Below are 24,511 nucleotides of genomic sequence, written 5' to 3' on the forward strand. Positions count from 1 at the left end.
CTTTCCAAAACTCTTCCATTCACCCCCCTAACAACCCCATCCATAAACAAACTAAACAACCATGGAGACATCACACACCCCTGCCGCAAACCTACATTCACTGAGAACCAATCACTTTCCTCTATTCCTACACATACAGATGCCTTACATCCTCGATAAAAACTTTTCACTGCTTCTAACAACTTGCCTCCCACACCATATATTCTTAATACCTTCGACAGAGCATCTCTATCAACTCTATCATATGCATTCTCCACATCCATAAATGCTACATACAAGTCCATAGATATACATAGGTATACATATGAAAGTAGGAGAGATGGACAGAGAGTGTTATTGGGTTACGTGTTAATTGATAGGCGTGCGAAAGAGAGACATTTGGATGTTAATCTACTGAGAAGTGCAACTGGAGGGATGTCTGATCATTATCTTGTGGAGGTGAAGGTGAAAATTTGTAGAGGTTTTCAGAAAAGAAGAGAGAATGTTGGGGCGAAGAGAGTGGTGAGAGTTAGTGAGCTTGGGAAGGAGACTTGTGTGAGGATGGACCAGGAGAGACTGGGTACAGAATGGAAAAAAGTGTGAACAAAGGAAGTAAGGGGAGTGGGGGAGTAATGGGATGTATTTAGGGAAACAGTGATGGCTTGCGCAAATGATGCTTGTGGCATGAGAAACATGGGAGGTGGGCAGATTAGAAAGGGTAGTGAGTGGTGGGATGAAGAAGTAGGATTATTAGTGAAAGAGAAGAGAGAGGCATTTGGACGATTTTTGCAAGGAAATAATGCAAATGAGTGGGAGGTGTATAAAAGAAAGAGGCAGGAGGTGAAGAGAAAGGTGCAAGAGGTGAAAAAGAGGGCAAATGAGAGTTGGGGTGAGAGAGTATCATTAAATTTTAGGGAGAATTAAAAGATGTTTTGGAAGGAGGTAAATATAGTGCATAAGACAAGGGACCAAATGGGAACTTCAGTGAAAGGGGCTAATGGGAAGGTGATAACAAGTAGTGGTGATGTGAGAAGGAGATGGAGTAAGTATTCTGAAGGTTTGTTGTATGTGTTTGATGAGAGAGTGGCAGATATAGGGTGTTTTGGTCGAGGTGGTGTGCAAAGTGAGAGGGTTAGGGAAAATGATTTGGTAAAAAGAGAAGAGGTAGTAAAAGCTTTGCGGAAGATGAAAGCCGGCAAGGCGGCGGGTTTGGATGGTATTGCAGTGGAATTTATCAAATAAGGGGGTGACTGTATTGTTGACTGTTTGGTAAGGTTATTTAATGTATGTATGATTCATGGTGAGGTGCCTGAGGATTGGTAGAATGCTTGCATAATGCCATTGTACAAAGGCATAGGGGATAAAAGTGACTGCTCAAATTACAAAGGTATAAGTTTGTTGAGTATTCCTTGGAAATCATATGGAAAGGTATTGATTGAGAGGGTGAAGGTATTTACAGAGCATCAGATTGGGGAAGAGCAGTGTGGTTTCAGAAGTGGTAGAGGATGTGTGGATCAGGTATTTGCTTTGAAGAATATTTATCATATTTATTTTGCTTTGTCGCTGTCTCCCGCGTTTGCGACGTAGCGTAAGGAAACAGACGAAAGAAATGGCCCAACCCACCCCCATACACAATGTATATACATACACGTACACACACGCAAATATACATACCTATACATCTCAATGTACACATATATATACACACACAGACACATACATATATACCCATGCACACAATTCACACTGTCTGCCTTTATTCATTCCCAACGCCACCTCGCCACACATGGAATAACATCCCCCTCCCCCCTCATGTGTGCGAGGTAGCACTAGGAAAAGACAACAAAGGCCCCATTCGTTCACACTCAGTCTCTAGCTGACATGCAATAATGCCCGAAACCACAGCTCCCTTTCCACATCCAGGCCCCACACAACTTTCCATGGTTTACCCCAAACGCTTCACATGCCCTGATTCAATCCACTGACAGCACGTCAACCCCGGTATACCACATCGATCCAATTCACTCTATTCCTTGCCCGCTTTTCACCCTCCTGCATGTTCAGGCCCCGATCACACAAAATCTTTTTCACTCCATCTTTCCACCTCCAATTTGGTCTCCCACTTCTCGTTCCCTCCACCTCCGACACATATATCCTCTTGGTCAATCTTTCCTCACTCATTCTCTCCATGTGCCCAAACCATTTCAAAACACCCTCTTCTGCTCTCTCAACCACGCTCTTTTTATTTCCACACATCTCTCTTACCCTTACATTACTTACTTGATCAAACCACCTCACACCACACATTGTCCTCAAACATCTCATTTCCAGCACATCCACCCTCCTGCGCACAACTCTATCCATAGCCCATGCCTCGCAACCATACAACATTGTTGGAACCAATATTCCTTCAAACATACCCATTTTTGCTTTCCGGGATAATGTTCTCGACTTCCACACATTCTTCAAGGCTCCCAGAATTTTCGCCCCCTCCCCCACCCTATGATTCACTTCCGCTTCCATGGTTCCATCCGCTGCCAGATCCACTCCCACATATCTAAAACACTTTACTTTCTCCAGTTTTTCTCCATTCAAACTTACCTCCCAATTGACTTGACCCTCAACCCTACTGTACCTAATAACCTTGCTCTTATTCACATTTACTCTTAACTTTCTTCTTTCACACACTCTACCAAACTCAGTCACCAGCTTCTGCAGTTTCTCACATGAATCAGCCACCAGCGCTGTATCATCAGCGAAACAACAACTGACTCACTTCCCAAGCTCTCTCATCCCCAACAGACTTCATACTTGCCCCTCTTTCCAAAACTCTTGCATTCACCTCCCTAACAACCCCATCCATAAACAAATTAAACAACCATGGAGACATCACACACCCCTGCCGCAAACCTACATTCACTGAGAACCAATCACTTTCCTCTCTTCCAACACGTACACATGCCTTACATCCTCGATAAAAACTTTTCAGTTTCTAACAACTTGCCTCCCACACCATATATTCTTAATACCTTCCACAGAGCATCTCTATCAACTCTATCATATGCCTTCTCCACATCCATAAATACTACATACAAATCCATTTGCTTTTCTAAGTATTTCTCACATACATTCTTCCAAGCAAACACCTGATCCACACATCCTCTACCACTTCTGAAACCACACTGCTCTTCCCCAATCTGATGCTCTGTCCATGCCTTCACCCTCTCAATCAATACCCTTCCATATAATTTACCAGGAATACTCAACAAACTTATACCTCTGTAATTTGAGCACTCACTCTTATCCCCTTTGCCTCTGTACAATGGCACTATGCACGCATTCTGCCAATCCTCAGGCTTTGAAGAATGTATGTGAGAAATACTTAGAAAAGCAAATGGATTTGTATGTAGCCTTATGGATCTGGAGAAGGTATATGACAGAGTTGATAGAGATGCTCTGTGGAAGGCATTAAGAATATAAGGTGTGGGAGGCAAGTTGTTAGAAGCAGTGAAAAGTTTTTATCGAGGCTGTAAGGCATGTGTATGTGTAGGAAGAGAGGAAAGTGATTGGTTCTCAGTGAATGTTGGTTTGCGGCAGGGGTGTGTGATGTCTCCATGGTTGCTTAACTTGTTTATGGATGGGGTTGTTAGGGAGGTGCATGCAAGAGATTTGGAGAGAAGGCCAAGTATGCAGTCTGTTGTGGATGAGAGAGCTTGGGATGAGTCAGTTGCTGTTTGCTGATGATACAGCGCTGATGGCTGATTTGGGTGAGAAACTGCAGAAGCTGGTGACTGAGTTTGGTAAAGTGTGTGAAAGAAGAAAGCCGAGAGGAAATGTGAATAAGAGCAAGGTTATTAGGTTCAGTAGGGTTGAGGGACAAGTCAATTGGGAGGTAAGTTTGAATGGAGAAAAACTGGAGGAAGAGAAGTGTTTTAGATATCTGGGAGTGTATCTGGCAGTGGATGGAACCATGGAAGTGGAAGCGAATCATAGGGTGGGGGAGGGGGCGAAAGTTCTGGGAGCGTTGAAGAATGTGTGGAAGTCGAGAACGTTATCTTGGAAAGAAAATGGGTGTTTGAAGGAACAGTGGTTCCAACAATGTTATTTTCTATGGTTGTGAGGCGTGGGCTATAGATAGAGTTGTGCGGAGGAGGGTGGATGTGTTGGAAATGAGATGTTTGAGGACAATATGTGGTTTGATCGAGTTAGTAATGAAAGGGTAAGAGAGATGTGTGGTAACAGAGTGTGGTTGAGAGAGCAGAAGAGAGTGTTTTGAAATGGTTTGGTCACATGGAGAGAATGAGTGAGGAAAGATTAACAAGGAGGATATATGTGTCAGAGGTGGAGGGAACAAGGAGAGGTGGGAGACCAAATTGGAGGTGGAAAGATGGAGTGAAAAAGATTTTGAGTGATCGGGGCCTCAACATGCAGGAGGGTGAAAGGCGTGCAAGGAATTGAGTGAATTGGAACAATGCGGTATACCGGCGTCGAGATACTGTCAGTGGATTGAACTAGAGTATGTGAAGCATCTGGGGTAAACCATGGAAAGTTTTGTGGGGTCTGGATGTGGAAAGGGAGCTCTGGTTTTGGTGCATTATACATGACAGCTAGAGACTGATTGTGAACGAATGTGGCCTTTGTTGTCTTTTCCTAGCGCTACCTCGCACACACGCGGGGGAGGGGGTTTCCATTTCATGTGTGGCGGGGTGGCGACAGGAATGAATAAGGGCAGACAGCATGAATTATGTACATGTGTATACATGTATATGTCTGTGTGTATATATATGTATACGTTGATATGTATAGATATATATATACATGGGGAGGGTACTGATTGAGAGGGTGAAGGTATGTACAGAGCATCAGATTGGGGAAGAGCAGTGTGGTTTCAGAAGTGGTAGAGGATGTGTGGATCAGGTGTTTGCTTTGAAGAATGTATGTGAGAAATACTTAGAAAAGCAAATGGATTTGTATGTAGCATTTATGGATCTGGAGAAGGCATATGATAGAGTTGATAGAGATGCTCTGTGGAAGGTATTAAGAATATATGGTGTGGGAGGCAAGTTGTTAGAAGCAGTGAAAAGTTTTTATCGAGGATGTAAGGCATGTGTACGTGTAGGAAGAGAGGAAAGTGATTGGTTCTCAGTGAATCTAGGATTGCGGCAGGGGTGTGTGATGTCTCCATGGTTGTTTAATTTGTTTATGGATGGGGTTGTTAGGGAGGTGAATGCAAGAGTTTTGGAAAGAGGGGCAAGTATGAAGTCTGTTGGGGATGAGAGAGCTTGGGAAGTGAGTCAGTTGTTGTTTGCTGATGATACAGCACTGGTGGCTGATTCATGTGAGAAACTGCAGAGGCTGGTGACTGAGTTTGGTAGAGTGTGTGAAAGAAGAAAGTTAAGAGTAAATGTGAATAAGAGCAAGGTTATTAGGTACAGTAGGGTTGAGGGTCAAGTCAATTGGGAGGTAAGTTTGAATGGAGAAAAACTGGAGGAAGTAAAGTGTTTTAGATATCTGGGAGTGGATCTGGCAGCGGATGGAACCATGGAAGCGGAAGTGGATCATAGGGTGGGGGAGGGGGCGAAAATCCTGGGAGCCTTGAAGAATGTGTGGAAGTTGAGAACATTATCTCGGAAAGCAAAAATGGGTATGTTTGAAGGAATAGTGGTTCCAACAATGTTGTATGGTTGCGAGGCGTGGGCTATGGATAGAGTTGTGCGCAGGAGGATGGATGTGCTGGAAATGAGATGTTTGAGGACAATGTGTGGTGTGAGGTGGTTTGATCGAGTAAGTAACGTAAGGGTAAGAGAGATATGTGGAAATAAAAAGAGCGTGGTTGAGAGAGCAGAAGAGGGTGTTTTGAAATGGTTTGGGCACATGGAGAGAATGAGTGAGGAAAGATTGACCAAGAGGATATATATGTGTCGGAGGTGGAGGGAACGAGGAGAAGTGGGAGACCAAATTGGAGGTGGAAAGATGGAGTGAAAAAGATTTTGTGTGATCGGGACCTGAACATGCAGGAGGGTGAAAGGAGGGCAAGGAATAGAGTGAATTGAATCGATGTGGTATACCGGGGTTGACATGCTGTCAGTGGATTGAATCAGGGCATGTGAAGCGTCTGGGGTAAACCATGGAAAGCTGTGTAGGTATGTATATTTGCATGTGTGGACGTATGTATATACATGTGTATGGGGGTGGGTTGGGCCATTTCTTTCGTCTGTTTCCTTGCGCTACCTCGCAAACGCGGGAGACAGCGACAAAGCAAAATAAATATGATAAATATTCTTCAAAGCAAATACCTGATCCACACATCCTCTACCACTTCTGAAACCACACTGCTCTTCCCCAATCTGATGCTCTGTAAATACCTTCACCCTCTCAATCAATACCTTTCCATATAATTTGTGTTGTTGACTGGTTGGTAGGGATATTCACTGCATATATGATCATGATGAAGTGCCTGAGGATCGGCAGAAAGCATGTTTAATGCCATTGAACAAAGGCAAATGGGATAGGCAAATGGGATAAAGTGTGTTCAAATGACAGAACCATAAGTTTGTTGGAAATTATATGGGAGGGTAATGAATGAGAGGTTGAAGGCATGTAAAGCGGATAAGATTTGGTAGGAGCAATGTGGTTTCAGACGTGGTAGACACCACACATTGTCCTCAAACATCTCATTTCCAGCACATCCATCCTCCTGCGCACAACTCTATCCATAGCCCACGCCTCGCAACCATACAACATTGTTGGAACCACTATTCCTTCAAACATACCCATTTTTGCTTTCCGAGATAATGTTCTCGACTTCCACACATTCTTCAAGGCTCCCAGAATTTTCGCCCCCTCCCCCACCCTATGATCCACTTCCGCTTCCATGGTTCCATCCGCTGCCAGATCCACTCCCACATATCTAAAACACTTTACTTCCTCCAGTTTTTCTCCATTCAAACTTACCTCCCAATTGACTTGACCCTCAACCCTACTGTACCTAATAACCTTGCTCTTATTCACATTTACTCTTAACTTTCTTCTTTTACACACTTTACCAAACTCAGTCACCAGCTTCTGCAGTTTCTCACATGAATCAGCCACCAGCGCTGTATCATCAGCGAACAACAACTGACTCACTTCCCAAGCTCTCTCATCCCCAACAGACTTCATACTTGCCCCTCTTTCCAAAACTCTTGCATTCACCTCCCTAACAACGCCATCCATAAACAAATTAAACAACCATGGAGACATCACACACCCCTGCCGCAAACCTACATTCACCAGTGTATATATGAACCATATATACACTGAATATCATTACCAACCAATCAAAAACACATTCACCCCCTTTTTAAACAAATTCCACTGCAATTCCATCCAAACCCACCACCTTGCCGGATTTCATCTTCCGCAAAGCTTTCACTACCTCTTCTCTCTTTATCAAACCATTCTCCTTGACTCTCTCACTTCGCACATCACCCTGACCAAAACAACCTACATCTACCACTCTATCATCAAAAACATTCAACTAGCCTTCAAAAGACTCGCTCAATCTCCTTCTCACTTCATCATTTCCTGTCATTACTTCCCCAATTGCCCGCTTCACTGATGTTCCCATTTGTTCTCTGGTCTGATGCAAATTATTCACCTCCTTCCAAAACATCATCTTATTCTCCCTAAAATTTAACAACACTCTCTCTACCTAAGTCTCATTTGCCCTCTTTTTCAACTCATGCACCTTTCTTTTGACCTCCTCCTGCTTTCTTTTATACATCTCCCAGTCATTTGCACTATTTCTCTAGAAGTATCATCCAAAGGCCTCTCTTTTCTCTTTCACTAACAACTTTATTTCTCCATCCCACCACTCACTACCTTTTTTAATCTTCCAACCTCCCACCTTTCTCATGCCACATGCATCTATTGCACAAGCCATCACTGCTTCCCTAAATACATCCCATTCCTCACCCACTCCCCTCATGTCATTTGCTCTCACCTTTTGCCATTCCACACGCAATCTCTCCTGGTACTTCCTTGCACAAGTCTCCTTCCCAAGGTCACTTACTCTCACCACTCTCTTCTACTCAACATTCTCTTTTCTTTTTCTGAAAACCTCTACAAATCTTCACTTCTGCCTCCACAAGACAGAGATCAGACATCCCTCCAGCTGCCTCTCTCAACACATTTACATTCAGAAGTCTCTCTTTTACAGGCCTATCAGTTAACATGTAATCCAATAATGCCCTTTGACCATCTCTCCTACTAAAATAGATATTCCCCACATGTGGTACAAGGCAACTAAGTGGGATGGGAGCGGGGGGGCTGGAAACACTCCCCCCCTCCTTTTATTTCAAATTTCTAAAAAGAGAAACAGAAGAAGGAGTCATGCGGGGAGTGCACATCCTCCTCAAAGACTCAGATTGGGGTGTCTAAATGTGTGTGGATGTAACCAAGACGAGAAGAAAGGATAGATAGGTAGTATGTTTGAGGAAAGAAACCTGGATGATCTGGCTCTGAGTGAAACAAAGCTCAAGGGTAAAGGGGAAGAGTGGTTTGGGAAAGTCTTGGGAGTAAAGTTAGGGGTCGGTGATAGGACAAGAGGTAAAGAAGGAGTAACACTACTCCTGAAGTAGTATGGGAGTATGTGATAAAGTGTAAGAAATCAAATTCTAGATTGATGTGGGTAAAACTGAGTCATAGGGTGGGGGAGGGGGCGAAAGTTCTGGGAGCGTTGAAGAATGTGTGAAAGGTGAGAACGTTATCTCGGAAAGCAAAAATGGGTATGTTTGAAGGAACAGTGGTTCCAACAATGTTATATGGTTGCAAGGTGTGGGCTATGGATAGAGTTGTGCGGAGGAGGGTGGATGTGTTGGAAATGAGATGTTTAAGGACAATATGTGGTGTGAGGTGGTTTGATCGAGTAAGTAATGAAAGGGTAAGATAGATGTGTGGTAATAAAAAGAGTGTGGTTGACAGAGCAAAAGAGAGTGTTTTGAAATGGTTTAGTCACATGGAGAGAATGAGTGAGGAAAGATTGACAAAGAGGATATTTGTGTCAGAGGTAGAGGGAACGAGGAGAAGTGGGAGATCAAATTGGAAATGGAAAGATGGAGTGAAAAAGATTTTGAGTGATTAGGGCCTGAACATGCAGGAGGGTGAAAGGCGTGCAAGGAATAAAGTGAATTGGAACGATGTGGTATACCGCGGTCAACGTGCTGTCAATGGATTGAACCAGGGCATATGAAGCGTCTGGGGTAAACCATGGAAAGTTCTGTGGGGCCTGGATGTGGAAAGGGAGCTGTGGTTTCGGCGCATTATACATGACAGTTAGAGACTGAGTGTGAACGAATGTGGCCTTTGTTGTCTTTTCCTAGTGCTACTTCACACACATGCAGGGGGAGGGGGTTGTCATGTGACGTGTGGCAGGGTGGCGATGTGAATGAATAAGGGCAGACAGTATGAATTACGTACATGTGTATATATGTATATGTCTGTGTGTGTATATATATGTATACGTTGAGAAGTATAGGTATGTATATGTGTGTGTGTGGACGTGTATGTACATGCATGTGTATAAGGGTGGGTTGGGCCATTCTTTCGTCTGTTTCCTTGCGCTACCTCACTAACGTGGGAGATGGCGACAAAGTATAATAAATAGATAAATAAATAAATAAATAAATAAATAAATAAATAACAGTGAAAGTGGATGGAGAGAGATGGGAGATTATTGGTGCCTATGCACATGGTCATGAGAAGAAAGATCATGTGGAAAGTGTTTTGGGATCAGCTGAGTGAGTGTGTCAGCAGCTTTGATGCATGAAAACGGTGTTTCAGTGATGGGTGATTTAAATGTAAAGGTGAGTAATGTGGTGGTTGAGGGTATAATTGGTGTACATGAGGTGTTCAATGTTGTAAATGGAAATGTAAAGAGCTTGTGGATTATTGCACTGAAAAAAGACTGTTGATTGGGAACACAAACTTCTATAAATATAAAAATGCTTAATACTTTTCCACTTTACATACACAGTTGATTCAACAATCAAGTTCAAGGTCTGCATTCATACACCTTTTAATTCTATCCTAATCACTCCTTTCGTGTCTTCATTTGATATATCTCCACCCTTTAAAAATGTTCTACCAAGAAATATGAGCATAAAGTAAGAGAATGGTAGTTGCCAAAGTAAGTACACAAACAGAAGAAAGCTGAAACTGAAAGTCAGTACAAGGGAAATATAACTATATGGTGTAGGCAGAAAAACAAGTAAAAAAAAATAATCAAACCAACATGCTTTACTTTTCCTTAAATCACATGGCATATCTACTTACAGTTTCATAAAAGATGAGGGCATGTCCTTTTTCCCTGTCAATGATGGTATGAATAACTGGCCCAAAACGAGAAAACTGTTCATAAAGCTGCTTCTCTGCCATTGTCTCAGGTACACCATCAATCCAAACACAGCGAGTTGGCATTGACTTTCCAAACCCCAACTTAATACGATTGGCTCCTAGATGTTCTCCGTCCATCTGTCTCATTGCTCGCACAACTGATCGAATGTCAGAATATTGGCAGAAGGCAAAAGTTGATACATTTTGCTTCTTGATATCTATCTCCTGTAACAGTGGACCATATATGAATAAATATACACTACTCTTATTAAGGAAAATTCTTACACATGCTGAAATGTTTCCTACTATGTGGAATGATAAAATTAATCACCTTCATTCTTTCTCCCAATACGTATATATTTTACTCTTACAGATAACAAGAGTTCCTACTATGCGGAATGATAATCACCTTCATTCTTTCTCCCAATATGTATATTTTATTCTTACAGATGACAAGAATTTACTTGTTTCACAACTTACACAAAGTATCGAGCACAAGGTCAATCATATCAATCACAATGTATCAATCTTTTCTAGTACTGGGGTGAAACTTGGGTATCAAGGGTTGTGAATGAAATAAAATTCCCCACTATGCTGTCTGTTTATCTTTAAACATCTTTCACTCAGTCATGCATATTTCCATGTCTAACTTGATACTTTGACAGTCATTCATGATAATGTTTTAAATATTCCATTAACATACTGAGGGGTAACACTTGTCACATTACTGATGAAAAGTGTGACACACACACAAATAAAAATCAACTTGATAAACCTGAGAAGGAAACTTACACACAATAAAACAGAACACATGAGAAAAGTAAACCAAAGTGTTTGTATCAAAGAAAGAAGAGCTGACACACACAAATGACAGCAGGTTCAGTTATGAGGTGGCACAGAGAATTGTAGAACATCATATGATGAAAGACAAGATATCTTTGGTATACTTACAACTAACTTCCCACCCAAGGAGTCACATATATCTGTAAGAGGTGCTGCAGCACTCAGGAAGCTCATCCCCCCAAACATACATACATACAAACAAACAAAAATAAGCTAGTTAGTGCATTAAATGGATATACAAGAAACTCATGGTGTAATGAGAATCTGTAGATACTAGACATAGGGAGTTTGCATGTTTGGTAAGACTGGCACATCATATTGGGAGGAATGTAAATCTACACCCCCAAAAAAATATCTCTATACTGGCTCAAGAAAGGTAAATGCCAGTTTGGGGAAGGATGCAGATTCTATCACCCAGAATTCTTGATATCATCATTAAAGTCTGAACACTGCCTGAAAAAGTACTAAAAGGCCTGCCACACACCAGAGACAATAAGACACATCCTTCATGCCAAGAACAACACATGCCCTTTTTTAACAGGCAGATATGGGGGCCATACAGAGGCATGAGAGAACAGCCAGAGGAGGAAACAACACTGGCCTTCCTCTACAAAAAGACAAAGGAAGTGAAAGCAATCTGCCAAGCTCAACTGCTATGAGCACATTATTCTCCATAACACCAAAGAAATAAGTCATGTAATATGTGTCATATATGACAACATACTGGGACTAATCACAGATAAAATAAGTCTCCTTTATGAGTGGTTTGGTGAACAAGTCAAATTCAGTATTTGTGGCCTTCACTGAAACACTAAAGACTATATCGACAGTGAGGTCTGGATCCTCAAATCATGTAGCAGACGCATTCTTCATCAAGGTTGAAAACCAAAATATGGTCACTGCAGTAATCTATTCTGTAGACCACATAATGCAATGCCAAAGGAATTTACAAAAAAAAAGGAACACAAAATCATGTCCTGACCTCGAAAACCTAGTCCCAAATATACTCATCTTAGGGGACCTCAACCTACCACACATAAAATGGCACTCTTCCCCTCCCTCCACGTGCATGCGACTTAGCACTGGGAAGAGACACTCAATCTTTAGCAGTCATATGTAATGCTCCAAAACCAAAGCTCCCTTTTCACATCCAAGCCCCACAAAATTTTCCATGGTTTACCCTAGATGCTTCACATGCCCTTGTTCAATCCATTGACAGCACGTCGACCCCGATATACCACATCATTCCAATTCACTCTATTCCTTGCCCTCCTTTCACCCTCCTGCATGTTCAGGCCCCGATTACTCAAAATCTTTTTCACTCCGTCCTTCAAACATACCCATTTTTGCTTTCCGAGATAATGTTCTCATCTTCCACACATTCCTTAACGCTCCCAGAACCTTCGCCCCCTCCCCCACCCTGTGACTCACTTTTGCTTCCATGGTTCTATCCACTGCTAAATCCACTCCCAGATGTCTAAAACACTTCACTTCCTCCAGTTTTTCTCCATTTAAACTTACCTCCCAATTTACTTGTCCCTCAACCCTAATGAACCTAATAACCTTGCTCTTATTCACATTTACTCTTAACTTTCTTCTTCAACATACTTTACCAAACTCAGTCACCAAAATATTCAGTTTCTCACCCGAATCAACTACCAGCGCTGTATCATCAGCAAACAACAACTGACTCACTTCCCAAGCCCTCTCCTCTACAACAGACTGCATACTTGCCCCTCTCTCCAAAACTCTTGCATTCATGTCCCTAACAACCCCATCCATAAACAAATTAAACAGCCATGGAGACATCACACACCCCTGCTGCAAACCTACATTCACCTAACAAACTTATACCTCTGAAATTGGAACACTCACCTTTATCCCTTATGCCTTTGTACAATGGCACTATGGCACTATGCATGAAGATCCGCCAATCCTCAGGCACTTCACCATGAGCCATACATACAATGAGTATCCTCACCAACCAGTCAACAACACGGTCACCCCCCTTTTGAATAAGTTCCACTGCAATGCCATTCAAACCCGCTGCCTTGCTGGCTTACATCTTCTGCAAAGCATTCACCACCTCTTCTCTATTTACCAAATCATTCTCCCTGACCCTCTCACTTCGCACACCACCTCGACCAAAACACCCTATATCAGCCACTTTATCATCAAACACATTCAACAAACCTTCAAATACTCACTCCATCTCCCTCCCACTTCACCACTACTTATTACCTCCCCATTTGCCCCCTTCACTGAAGTTCACATTTGTTCTCTTGTCTTACACACTTTATCTACCTCCTTCCAAAACATCTTTTTATTCTCTCTAAAATTTAATGATACTCTCTCACCCAACTCTCATTTGCCATCTTTTCACCTCTTGCACCTTTCTCTAGCTTCTTTCCAAGCAAAATGCATATAAAGTACCACAAATTCCACCGGCCCCTAAAAACAGAAAGGGTAATTTTACAAACGATCGATATCATATGAGTGAGATTCTAAAAAAACATGAATCAGTATTTTAGCAGGCTAAATTTCACCTTAAAAATAAACAACCTAATAAACTTCTTCTATATAGAGTAACCCTCCTATGCACAAAGCAGATATCACTAAGTGACCTCACAAAATTTTGATAGGGCCACTGACTCTTGGACTTCAGTTGTCAAAAATAAAAAAGTAAAACATCCTTTCAATGAACACCAAGTATCCTACCGAGAAAAATACAGATTCAGGCATTATTCCTTTTGTGTCTGAAACTGATTCACAATGCCTAACATCATAAAGGTGTGTGTGTGTGTGTGTGTGAGATCATTATCACTAACATTGTATATTATTAAAATCTTTGAGAGTCCTAAGTAGCAAACTGACTGAATCTAGGGAAATGAAAGATCTATATAAAACTCAGGATGTGGTCTCTAGAGAAGGTGGGACGATTTTGTACCTGTCTTTTCTTTATGTTGAAGACTCCAGTCACAGACCAAAGTCCACATCAATGCTGTACCTCAACTGAAATATTGAGAGAATTATAAAATGGAAAAAGAAAAAGAAAAGGGAAAGTATTTAAGAACTTTTGAGAAAGTGGAAAACCTGTCTTTTGAAATATGCCAGGTCATAGTCATTGGGAAAGACATGAGAAGGTGGAGAGTTCCAAAGGTTCAGCATGTAGGGAAAGAAGCAGGTGTCAAAACAGCCCACCCTTGAGTTGCTGATGGCCACACAATAATCATGTGATGCAACAGCTTGCTGAGCATTCCGTGGTCTAGCTAGTGGCACACAAGCAACCAGCTCTCAAGAGCAAAAACCAAAGTAACACCTATAGAAGAGGGAAAGTGAACCAACATTGTGGCAAAGGGCAACAAGATCAAGTTTGAAAGGTTATAAGTCAGACCGCTTTCAACTCAATTCTGTCATGCAAGAATGTAGAGCTAGAATCACCCAAAATGTGAAAGCAGTACTCAATACAAGAACAAATCAATCCCCAGCATAAATGGAGCAACAGCTCAGAAGAGAAATTTCTACATCTAAACAGACCACCATTTCTTTGAGGCAGACTTACCTATACCTGTAATGTGGGGTTTCCAAGAAAGAGTGGACATTGCAGTAATACTAAGTATGTTCTCTAAGTCGAGAGACAGAATTACAGAACAGTCAAAGGAGAGATGAGAGTTGTGAGGAGTTTTCAATAGATAGATGGGTGAAATTTGGACTTGAGGCCTAAATCTAAGATTTTGTCTACCCCAGAGAGATATCCTATCTGAGTTCACTGAGGAAGCTGTGTTACAATGAGATCCAGATCGAGTGAGAGAAGATGGAGAAGAGTTGAAAGATGTGGATGAATGCAGTGATGCGATCGGGGCCTGAACATACAGGAGGATGAAATGTGTGCAAGGAAAGAAAAGAACTGAAACGATGTGATATACCAGGGTCGACATGCTGTCAATGGATTGAACCAGGGCATGTGAAGAGTCTGGGGTAAACCAAGGAAAGGTCTGTGGGGTCTGGATGTGGAAAGGGAGCTGTGGTTTTGGTGCATTGCATGACAGAGTCTGAGTGTGAATGAATGTGGCTTTCTTGTTTGTTCCTAGCACTCAAAATCATTTTCACTCCGTCCTTCAAACATATCCATTTTTGCTCTCTGAGATAATGTTCTCACCTTCCACACATTCTTCAACACTCCTAGAACCTTTGCTCCCTCCCCCACCCTGTGACTCACTTCCACTTCCATCTGCTGCTAAATCCACTTCCAGATATCTAAAACACTTCACTTCCCCAGTTTTTCTCCATTCAAACTTACCTCCCAATTAACTTGTCCCTCAACCCTAATGAACCTAATAACCTTGCTCTTATTCACATTTACTCTCAGCTTTCTTCTTTCACACACTTTACCAAACTCAGTCACCAGCTTCTGCAGTTTCTCACATGAATCAGCCACCAGCGCTGTATCATCAGCGAACAACAACTGACTCACTTCCCAAGCTCTCTCATCCCCAACAGACTTCATACTTGCCCCTCTTTCCAAAACTCTTGCATTTACCTCCCTAACAACCCCATCCATAAACAAATTAAACAACCATGGAGACATCACACACCCCTGCCGCAAACCTACATTCACCTAACAAACTTATACCTCTGAAATTGGAACACTCACCTTTATCCCTTATGCCTTTGTACAATGGCACTATGCATGCATTCTGCCAATCCTCAGGCACTTCACCATGAGCCATACATACAATGAGTATCCTCACCAACCAGTCAACAACACGGTCACCCCCCTTTTGAATAAGTTCCACTGCAATGCCATTCAAACCCGCTGCCTTGCTGGCTTACATCTTCTGCAAAGCATTCACCACCTCTTCTCTACTTACCAAATCATTCTCCCTGACCCTCTCACTTCGCACACCACCTCGACCAAAACACCCTATATCAGCCACTTTATCATCAAACACATTCAACAAACCTTCAAAATACTCACTCCATCTCCCTCCCACTTCACCACTACTTACTACCTCCCCATTTGCCCCCTTCACTGAAGTTCACATTTGTTCTCTTGTCTTACACACTTTATCTACCTCCTTCCAAAACATCTTTTTATTCTCTCTAAAATTTAATGATACTCTCTCACCCCAACTCTCATTTGCCATCTTTTTCACCTCTTGCACCTTTCTCTAGCTTCTTTCCAAGCAAAATGCATATAAAGTACCACAAATTCCACCGGCCCCTAAAAACAGAAAGGGTAATTTTACAAACGATCGATATCATATGAGTGAGATTCTAAAAAAACATGAATCAGTATTTAGCAGGCTAAATTTCACCTTAAAAATAAACAACCTAATAAACTTCTTCTATATAGAGTAACCCTCCTATGCACAAAGCAGATATCACTAAGTGACCTCACAAAATTTTGATAGGGCCACTGACTCTTGGACTTCAGTTGTCAAAAATAAAAAAGTAAAACATCCTTTCAATGAACACCAAGTATCCTACCGAGAAAAATACAGATTCAGGCATTATTCCTTTGTGTCTGACACTGATTCACAATGCCTAACATCATAAAGGTGTGTGTGTGTGTGTGTGAGATCATTATCACTAACATTGTATATTATTAAAATCTTTGAGAGTCCTAAGTAGCAAACTGACTGAATCTAGGGAAATGAAAGATCTATAAAACTCAGGATGTGGTCTCTAGAGAAGGTGGGACGATTTTGTACCTGTCTTTTTCTTTATGTTGAAGACTCCAGTCACAGACCAAAGTCCACATCAATGCTGTACCTCAACTGAAATATTGAGAGAATTATAAAATGGAAAAAGAAAAAGAAAAGGGAAAGTATTTAAGAACTTTTGAGAAAGTGGAAAACCTGTCTTTTGAAATATGCCAGGTCATAGTCATTGGGAAAGACATGAGAAGGTGGAGAGTTCCAAAGGTTCAGCATGTAGGGAAAGAAGCAGGTGTCAAAACAGCCCACCCTTGAGTTGCTGATGGCCACACAATAATCATGTGATGCAACAGCTTGCTGAGCATTCCGTGGTCTAGCTAGTGGCACACAAGCAACCAGCTCTCAAGAGCAAAAACCAAAGTAACACCTATAGAAGAGGGAAAGTGAACCAACATTGTGGCAAAGGGCAACAAGATCAAGTTTGAAAGGTTATAAGTCAGACCGCTTTCAACTCAATTCTGTCATGCAAGAATGTAGAGCTAGAATCACCCAAAATGTGAAAGCAGTACTCAATACAAGAACAAATCAATCCCCAGCATAAATGGAGCAACAGCTCAGAAGAGAAATTTCTACATCTAAACAGACCACCCATTTTCTTTGAGGCAGACTTACCTATACCTGTAATGTGGGGTTTCCAAGAAAGAGTGGACATTGCAGTAATACTAAGTATGTTCTCTAAGTCGAGAGACAGAATTACAGAACAGTCAAAGGAGAGATGAGAGTTGTGAGGAGTTTTCAATAGATAGATGGGTGAAAATTTGGACTTGGAGGCCTAAATCTAAGATTTTGTCTACCCCAGAGAGATATCCTATCTGAGTTCACTGAGGAAGCTGTGTTACAATGAGATCCAGATCGAGTGAGAGAAGATGGAGAAGAGTTGAAAGATGTGGATGAATGCAGTGATGCGATCGGGGCCTGAACATACAGGAGGATGAAATGTGTGCAAGGAAAGAAATGAACTGAAACGATGTGATATACCAGGGTCGACATGCTGTCAATGGATTGAACCAGGGCATGTGAAGAGTCTGGGGTAAACCAAGGAAAGGTCTGTGGGGTCTGGATGTGGAAAGGGAGCTGTGGTTTTGGTGCATTGCATGACAGAGTCTGAGTGTGAATGAATGTGGCTTTCTTGTTTGTTCCTAGCACTCAAAATCATTTTCACTCCGTCCTTCAAACATATCCATTTTTGCTCTCTGAGATAATGTTCTCACCTTCCACACATTCTTCAACACTCCTAGAACCTTCGCTCCCTCCCCCACCCTGTGACTCACTTCCACTTCCATCTGCTGCTAAATCCACTTCCAGATATCTAAAACACTTCACTTCCTCCAGTTTTTCTCCATTCAAACTTACCTCCCAATTAACTTGTCCCTCAACCCTAATGAACCTAATAACCTTGCTCTTATTCACATTTACTCTCAGCTTTCTTCTTTCACACACTTTACCAAACTCAGTCACCAACTTCAGCAGTTTCTCACCCGAATCAGCTACCAACGCTGTATCATCAGAAAACAACTGACACTTCCCAAGCCCTCTCATCAACAACAGACTGCAAACTTGCATTCACCTCCCTAACGACCCCATCCATAAACAATTAAACAATCATGCACCCCTGCCGCAAACCAATATTCAATGGGAACAAATCACTTTCCTCTCTTCCTACTCGTACATGTCTTACATCTTTGGTAAAAACTTTTCACTGCTTCTAGCAACTTACCTCCCACACCATATACTCTCAAAACCTTCCACAAAGCATCTCTATCAACTCTTATCATATGCCTTCTCCTGATCCATAAATGCTACATACAAATCAATCTGTTTTTCCAAGTATTTCTCACAAACATTCTTCAAAGCAAACACCTGATCCACACATCCTCTACCACTTCTGAAACCATGCTGTTCTTCCCGAATCTGATGCTCTGTACATGCCTTTACCCTCTCAATCAATACCCTCCCACATAATTTCCCAGGAATACTCAAAAAACTTATGCCTCAGTAATTTGAACACTCAACTCTATCACCTTTGCCTTTGTACAATGGCACTATGGCACTATGCATGAAGATCCGCCAATCCTCAGGCACTTCACCATGATCCATACATACAATGATTAGAGAGGTGAAAGCAAAAGTAGGGGAAAGGGGTGCAGAGATGAGATAAGGTGGATTGTGGCAAGTCTGTTTGTGGATGATACTGTGTTGTCTGCTGAGAGTAAAAAAGAGTTGCAGAAGGTTGTAACTGTCTTTTATAATGTGTGTAAGCACAGGCAATTGAAGGTAAATGCAAAGTAATGGTGTCTGAAAGGAAACAGTGTGAAGGTATGGAATTTGTAAAAACATACGAGTGAAAGAAGAAAGTGTACTAAATTGTGCTTTGGATATGGGGGAGATAGACTGGAAGTGAGATAGTTCAAGTATTTAGGAGCTGTATTAGGTAAGTTTGGTGATATGAAGGGATACATAACGGATGGAGCAGTACAGGGTTGAAGAGTCATTGGGTCTCTTAACAGAATAATGAAGGGTATAGAGGTGTATGTGTGGAAGTGAAGAGAGGGTTAAGGGGCAGCACAGTTCTCCAAAAACATGGACATGGAATGAGTCACAGAGGTCAAGAATCAAGGTTGTGGAAACGAGCTACTTAAGAGCATGTGGTGTGATTAGATGGAATGAAGAAGAAATAAACAGGTGTATATGAGATGTGGTATGGCAATGCAAACTGAATCAATTATGGAGTGATAGAATGGGTAAAATGTAACACTTTGAGGTGGTTTGGGCATGTGGAAAGAAAGTAAGACAGGAAGTTTACAAAGAGTGTGTATGATGATACAATGAAAGGGGTTGGTGTGATAGGAAGCCCACCTTTGACATGGGCAAATAGGGTGGAGGAATACTGGAGGGAGAGAGAGGATGGAAGAATGTGTTGAATGGTGTATGAGAGGGAGGCATGTAAAGATGGGGATAAGTGGAGACTTTTGCCGTGGCACCCCTTGATGGGAATTCCCAGAGGAAACAGGCATCAAATATATAGACAGATACATAGATGGAAGAAGGTGACAAAAGGGCATGAGAGTAGGGGAATAGAAACACTTCCCTTCTTGTATTTTGATTTCTAATGATGGAACAGGAGCACTTCTGGGAGTACTCATTCTCCTTGAAGACTCAGTTTGGGGTGTCTAAACACGAGTGGATGTAACCAAGATGGGAAGTAAAGAAAGATAGGTAGCATGTTTGAGGAAAGAAACCTGGATGTTCTGGCTCAGAGTGAAACAAAGCTCAGGGTAAGTGAGAAGAGTGGTTTGTAAATGTCTCAGAAACAAAGTCAAGGGTTGGTGAGAAGACAAGAGCTAAGGAAGATGCAACACTGCTGAAGCAGAACTAGGGGCAGAGTGCAAAAGAGTACAAGGATGTGAGCTTTACAGTGATGTGGGTAAAATGAAAGTGGATGGTGAGAGATGGGTGATAATTACTGCTTATGCACCAGGCAATAAGAAGGAAAATCAAGGGAGGCAAGCGTTTAGGGAGCAGCTGAGTGAGTGTGTTAGCAGTTTTAACACAAGGGACCAAATATTAGCGTTAAGCAATTCAAATGCAATGGGTAATGTGGCAGTTAAGAGTATAATTGTGGGGTATGGGGTATTAAGGTAAATAGAAATGGTGAACGTAAGGCACCAGGTATTAGAAAAGAGCAATTCAAATGCAAGGGGTAATGTGGCAATTAAGGGTATAATTGGGGGCACTGTGTATTTAGTAAAGTGAATGGAAATGGTGAACAGCTTGTGGAGTTGTGTGATGAAAATGGACTGGTGACTGGGAATACCTAGTTTTAAAAGATGGGCATACACAAGCATACATATGTGAGTAAGAAAGATTTGTCATCAAGCAATAATGGAGTATGTATTAATTGATGGGTGTATAAAAGAGATTTTTGGATGTGAATGTGCTGAAAGGGGCACCTGGTGGGATGTGCAATCACTAACTTGTGGAGGGAAGGGGGAAGATTTGCATAGGTTTTCAGAAAAAAAAAGTGCTGATTAAGAAAAAAAAAGATAATGGTGAAAAGAAATACCAAGAAAGAGAAGAATGGCAAATGATGAAAGAAAATGAAGCTGTGGGAGCGGGTGAGGAATGGGAGGTATTAGGGGAAGCAGTGATGGCTTGTGGCATGTGAAAGGTGGGTGGAGGGCAGATCAAAATGGGTAGTGAGAAGTGGAAAGAAGTAATGTAGCAAGTGAAAGAGTAGAGAGAGACTTTTGACAGTACTTAAAGTGAAGGAGTCCAAATGATTGGAGGATGTATAAGACAAAGTGGCAGAAGGTCAAGAGGCTGAAAAAGAGGGCAAATGAGAGTTGGAGTGAGCGAGTATCTGTAAACTTTAAGAATAATATTTTTGGAAGGAGGTCAATAATTTGCACAAAAAAAAAAAAGATTACTTGGGAACATTGGTGAAGGGGTAAAAGGGGGAAGTGATGAAATGTGAAGGAGTTGGACTGAGAATTCTGAAGGACTGTTGGGTGTGTCTGATCACATGGTACCAGATGTAGAATGTATGGGTTAGAACAGTATGTGAAGTGGTATGGTGAAGGCAGAAGAGGTTGAAAAAGCCTTACATATGATGAAATGTGGCTAGGTGGCTGGAGTGGATGGTACTGTAGTTGACTTTCTTAATAAAGGGGGTGAGTGTGTAGTTGATTAACTGGAGCTTTTCAACATATGTGTGGATCATGGAAAGGTGCCTCAGGACTGATGGAATGCATGTATTGTCCCACTGAATAAAGGCAAGAGGGAAAAAGGCGAGTGTTCAAATCACAAGGTAAAAGTTTGTTGAGTGTATCTGGTACATTGTAGGAGAGAGTGGTTAGACAGAGGGTGAAGATTATGTGTAGATCAGGTGTTTGCTTTCAAGAATGTGCAAGAAATCTTCAGTGCAATAGATGGACTTGTATGTGGCATTTATGAATCTGGAGAAGGCATATGATAGAGTTGATAGAGATGCATTGTGGAAGGTCTTTAAGAATATATGGTGCTGGACAAAAGCTACTAGAATCAGTGAGAAGTTTTTACCAAGGGTGTAAGGCATCTGTATAAGTAGGAAATGAGGAGAGTGAAAGGTTCTAAATGAAGGTCTATATGCAGTATGGATGTGTGTGATGTCACCATGGTTGTTCAATTTGCTTATGTATAGGGTGATGAGGGAGGTAAAGGTGAGAGTTCTGGAGGGAGGGGCAAGTATGCAGTCTGTAAGGGGATGAGAGCACCTGGAAAATGGATCAGACGTTCTTTGCTGATGATACAGCACTGGTGGCAGATTCAAATGAGAAACTGTAAAAGTTGGTGATTGAGTTTGGAAGGGTTGAGAATAAATGTGAATAAGTACAAGGCTATTAAGTTTAGCTGGGTTGAAAAGACAGGTTACTTGGGGTGTGATTTTGAATGGAGGAAAACTGGAGGAAGTGAAATGTTTTAGATACTTTGAAGTGGACATGGTAGTGAATGAAAACATGGAAGCAGAAGTGAATCATGTGGTATGAGGGAGTGAAGGTTCTGGGAATGATGAGAATGTATGGAAAGACAGAACTTTATCTGGGAGGGCAAAAATGGTTATGTCTGAAGGTATATCATATAATATCATATGGATGCATGGCATGGGCTATAGATAAAGCTGTGCAGAGAAGGGTGGATGTGATGGAAATGAAATGGCCGAGTACAAAGTGTGGTGTGAGGTGGTTACATCGAAGAAGCAATGAAAAGGTAAGACAGTGGTAATAAAGAGTGGTTGACAGAGCTTAGGAGGGTGTGCGGAAATGATCAGGACGTATGGAGAAAATGAGTGAGGAACAGTTGATAAAAATGATGTGTGTGTCAAAATTGGAGGGAACAAGGAGGTTGGGGAGACGATCCAAGATGGAATGACAGAGAAAGAGATTTTGAGCTGTCAGGGACTGAACATGCTGGAGTGTGAAAGGCATACACAGGACAGAGTGAACTGGAATAATGTGGTATACAGGTGTTGACATGCTGTCAGTGGACAGAGCCACTGTATGTGAAGTGTCCAAGGTAAACAAATGAAAGGTCTGTGGGGCCTGGTTGTGGACATGGAGCTGTGGTTTCGGAGCATTACACACAACAGCTAGAGAATAGACGAGAGCAGATGGGCTCTTTTTTGTGTGTTTCTGGCACTACTTCACTAAGTGGGAAACAGCAGTCAAGTATGAAAAAAAAATCAAAACATGAAAATACTATGAAGTACATAAGTAAGAGAAGTTACACTATCCAACATACAGTGTGTAGCTAAAGTTTCTGAGGCAGGTTCTCCTATGTGATAACATAGTGTTTCAGACATTTGTAAATAAACAGATGAAGCTCATGCTAACATCCTTTAAGGTAGTTTCCATCTCTTAGCGCAATCCTTACTACTAACTAATTCCCTTAACCACAAATGTTTCCACAACATATCATACAGCCCAAAAGTAAATCAGCAAGCATACATCACAGGGTGTTTCCCTGAAATATATTACTTGTCAGCTTCTTTCAGCTGCATATAGTATACCAATGGAAAAAATAAATCTACGATAAACATGGAAAATACTTTTTGGCTTCTCAAGTCTGTCAAGTTTCACTTCATTTCAGAGGTATTCTTTTCCATGCACACTTCAACTACACCAAGCTGACAAATATGCAGTCTCTACAGAAAAAATATTTTGCAAGTGAAAATATACATGTGCCCAGAATACATGTCTGGATATACAGACCCTAATACTACTAGGAAAGATTAATGTACAAAGCACATGAAATCAGTGGTTGAAGCAAGCTGTTCAGTGATATCCTTTGCAACAAGACCTGGTGCCATTCTTCATGATGATCTAATATATGAAAGTGAGAAGACTGCCTAGGAAAAGGTTTACATCTAAAGTATATCCTGGATGGATGCTCCTCCAAGCAATAACTGTTTCTAAATCAGATATTTTTTTTTTTTTTTTTTGCTTTGTCGCTGTCTCCCGCGTTTGCGAGGTAGCGCAAGGAAACAGACGAAAGAAATGGCCCACCCCACCCCCATACACATGTATATACATACACGTCCACACACGCAAATATACATACCTACACAGCTTTCCATGGTTTACCCCAGACGCTTCACATGCCCTGATTCAATCCACTGACAGCACGTCAACCCCGGTATACCACATCAATCCAATTCACTCTATTCCTTGCCCTCCTTTCACCCTCCTGCATGTTCAGGCCCCGATCACACAAAATCTCCTTCACTCCATCTTTCCACCTAAAATTTGGTCTCCCACTTCTCCTCGTTCCCTCCACCTCCGACACATATATCCTCTTGGTCAATCTTTCCTCACTCATTCTCTCCATGTGCCCAAACCATTTCAAAACACCCTCTTCTGCTCTCTAAACCACACTCTTTTTATTTCCACACCTCTCTCTTACCCTTACATTACTTACTCGATCAAACCACCTCACACCACACATTGTCCTCAAACATCTCATTTCCAGCACATCCACCCTCCTGCGCACAACTCTATCCATAGTCCACGCCTCGCAACCATACAACATTGTTGGAACCACTATTCCTTCAAACATACCCA

The 24,511-nt window shown here is 41.7% G+C and overlaps 1 protein-coding gene across 4 annotated transcripts in view; it reads right to left on the minus strand.

The window, feature by feature from the left end:
* Positions 1–24,511, minus strand: part of LOC139756512 (uncharacterized) — a 650,205-nt gene that overhangs the window by 319,938 nt on the left and 305,756 nt on the right. For all 4 annotated transcript variants that reach the window (XM_071675967.1, XM_071675968.1, XM_071675969.1 and 1 more), the window contains exon 6: positions 10,294–10,578. In XM_071675967.1, coding sequence (XP_071532068.1) covers positions 10,294–10,578 — 285 coding nt within the window. The remainder of the gene's footprint in view (positions 1–10,293; positions 10,579–24,511) is intronic.

Source organism: Panulirus ornatus, chromosome 22 (genome assembly GCF_036320965.1).
Source record: "Panulirus ornatus isolate Po-2019 chromosome 22, ASM3632096v1, whole genome shotgun sequence".
NCBI classification, from domain to species: domain Eukaryota; kingdom Metazoa; phylum Arthropoda; class Malacostraca; order Decapoda; family Palinuridae; genus Panulirus; species Panulirus ornatus.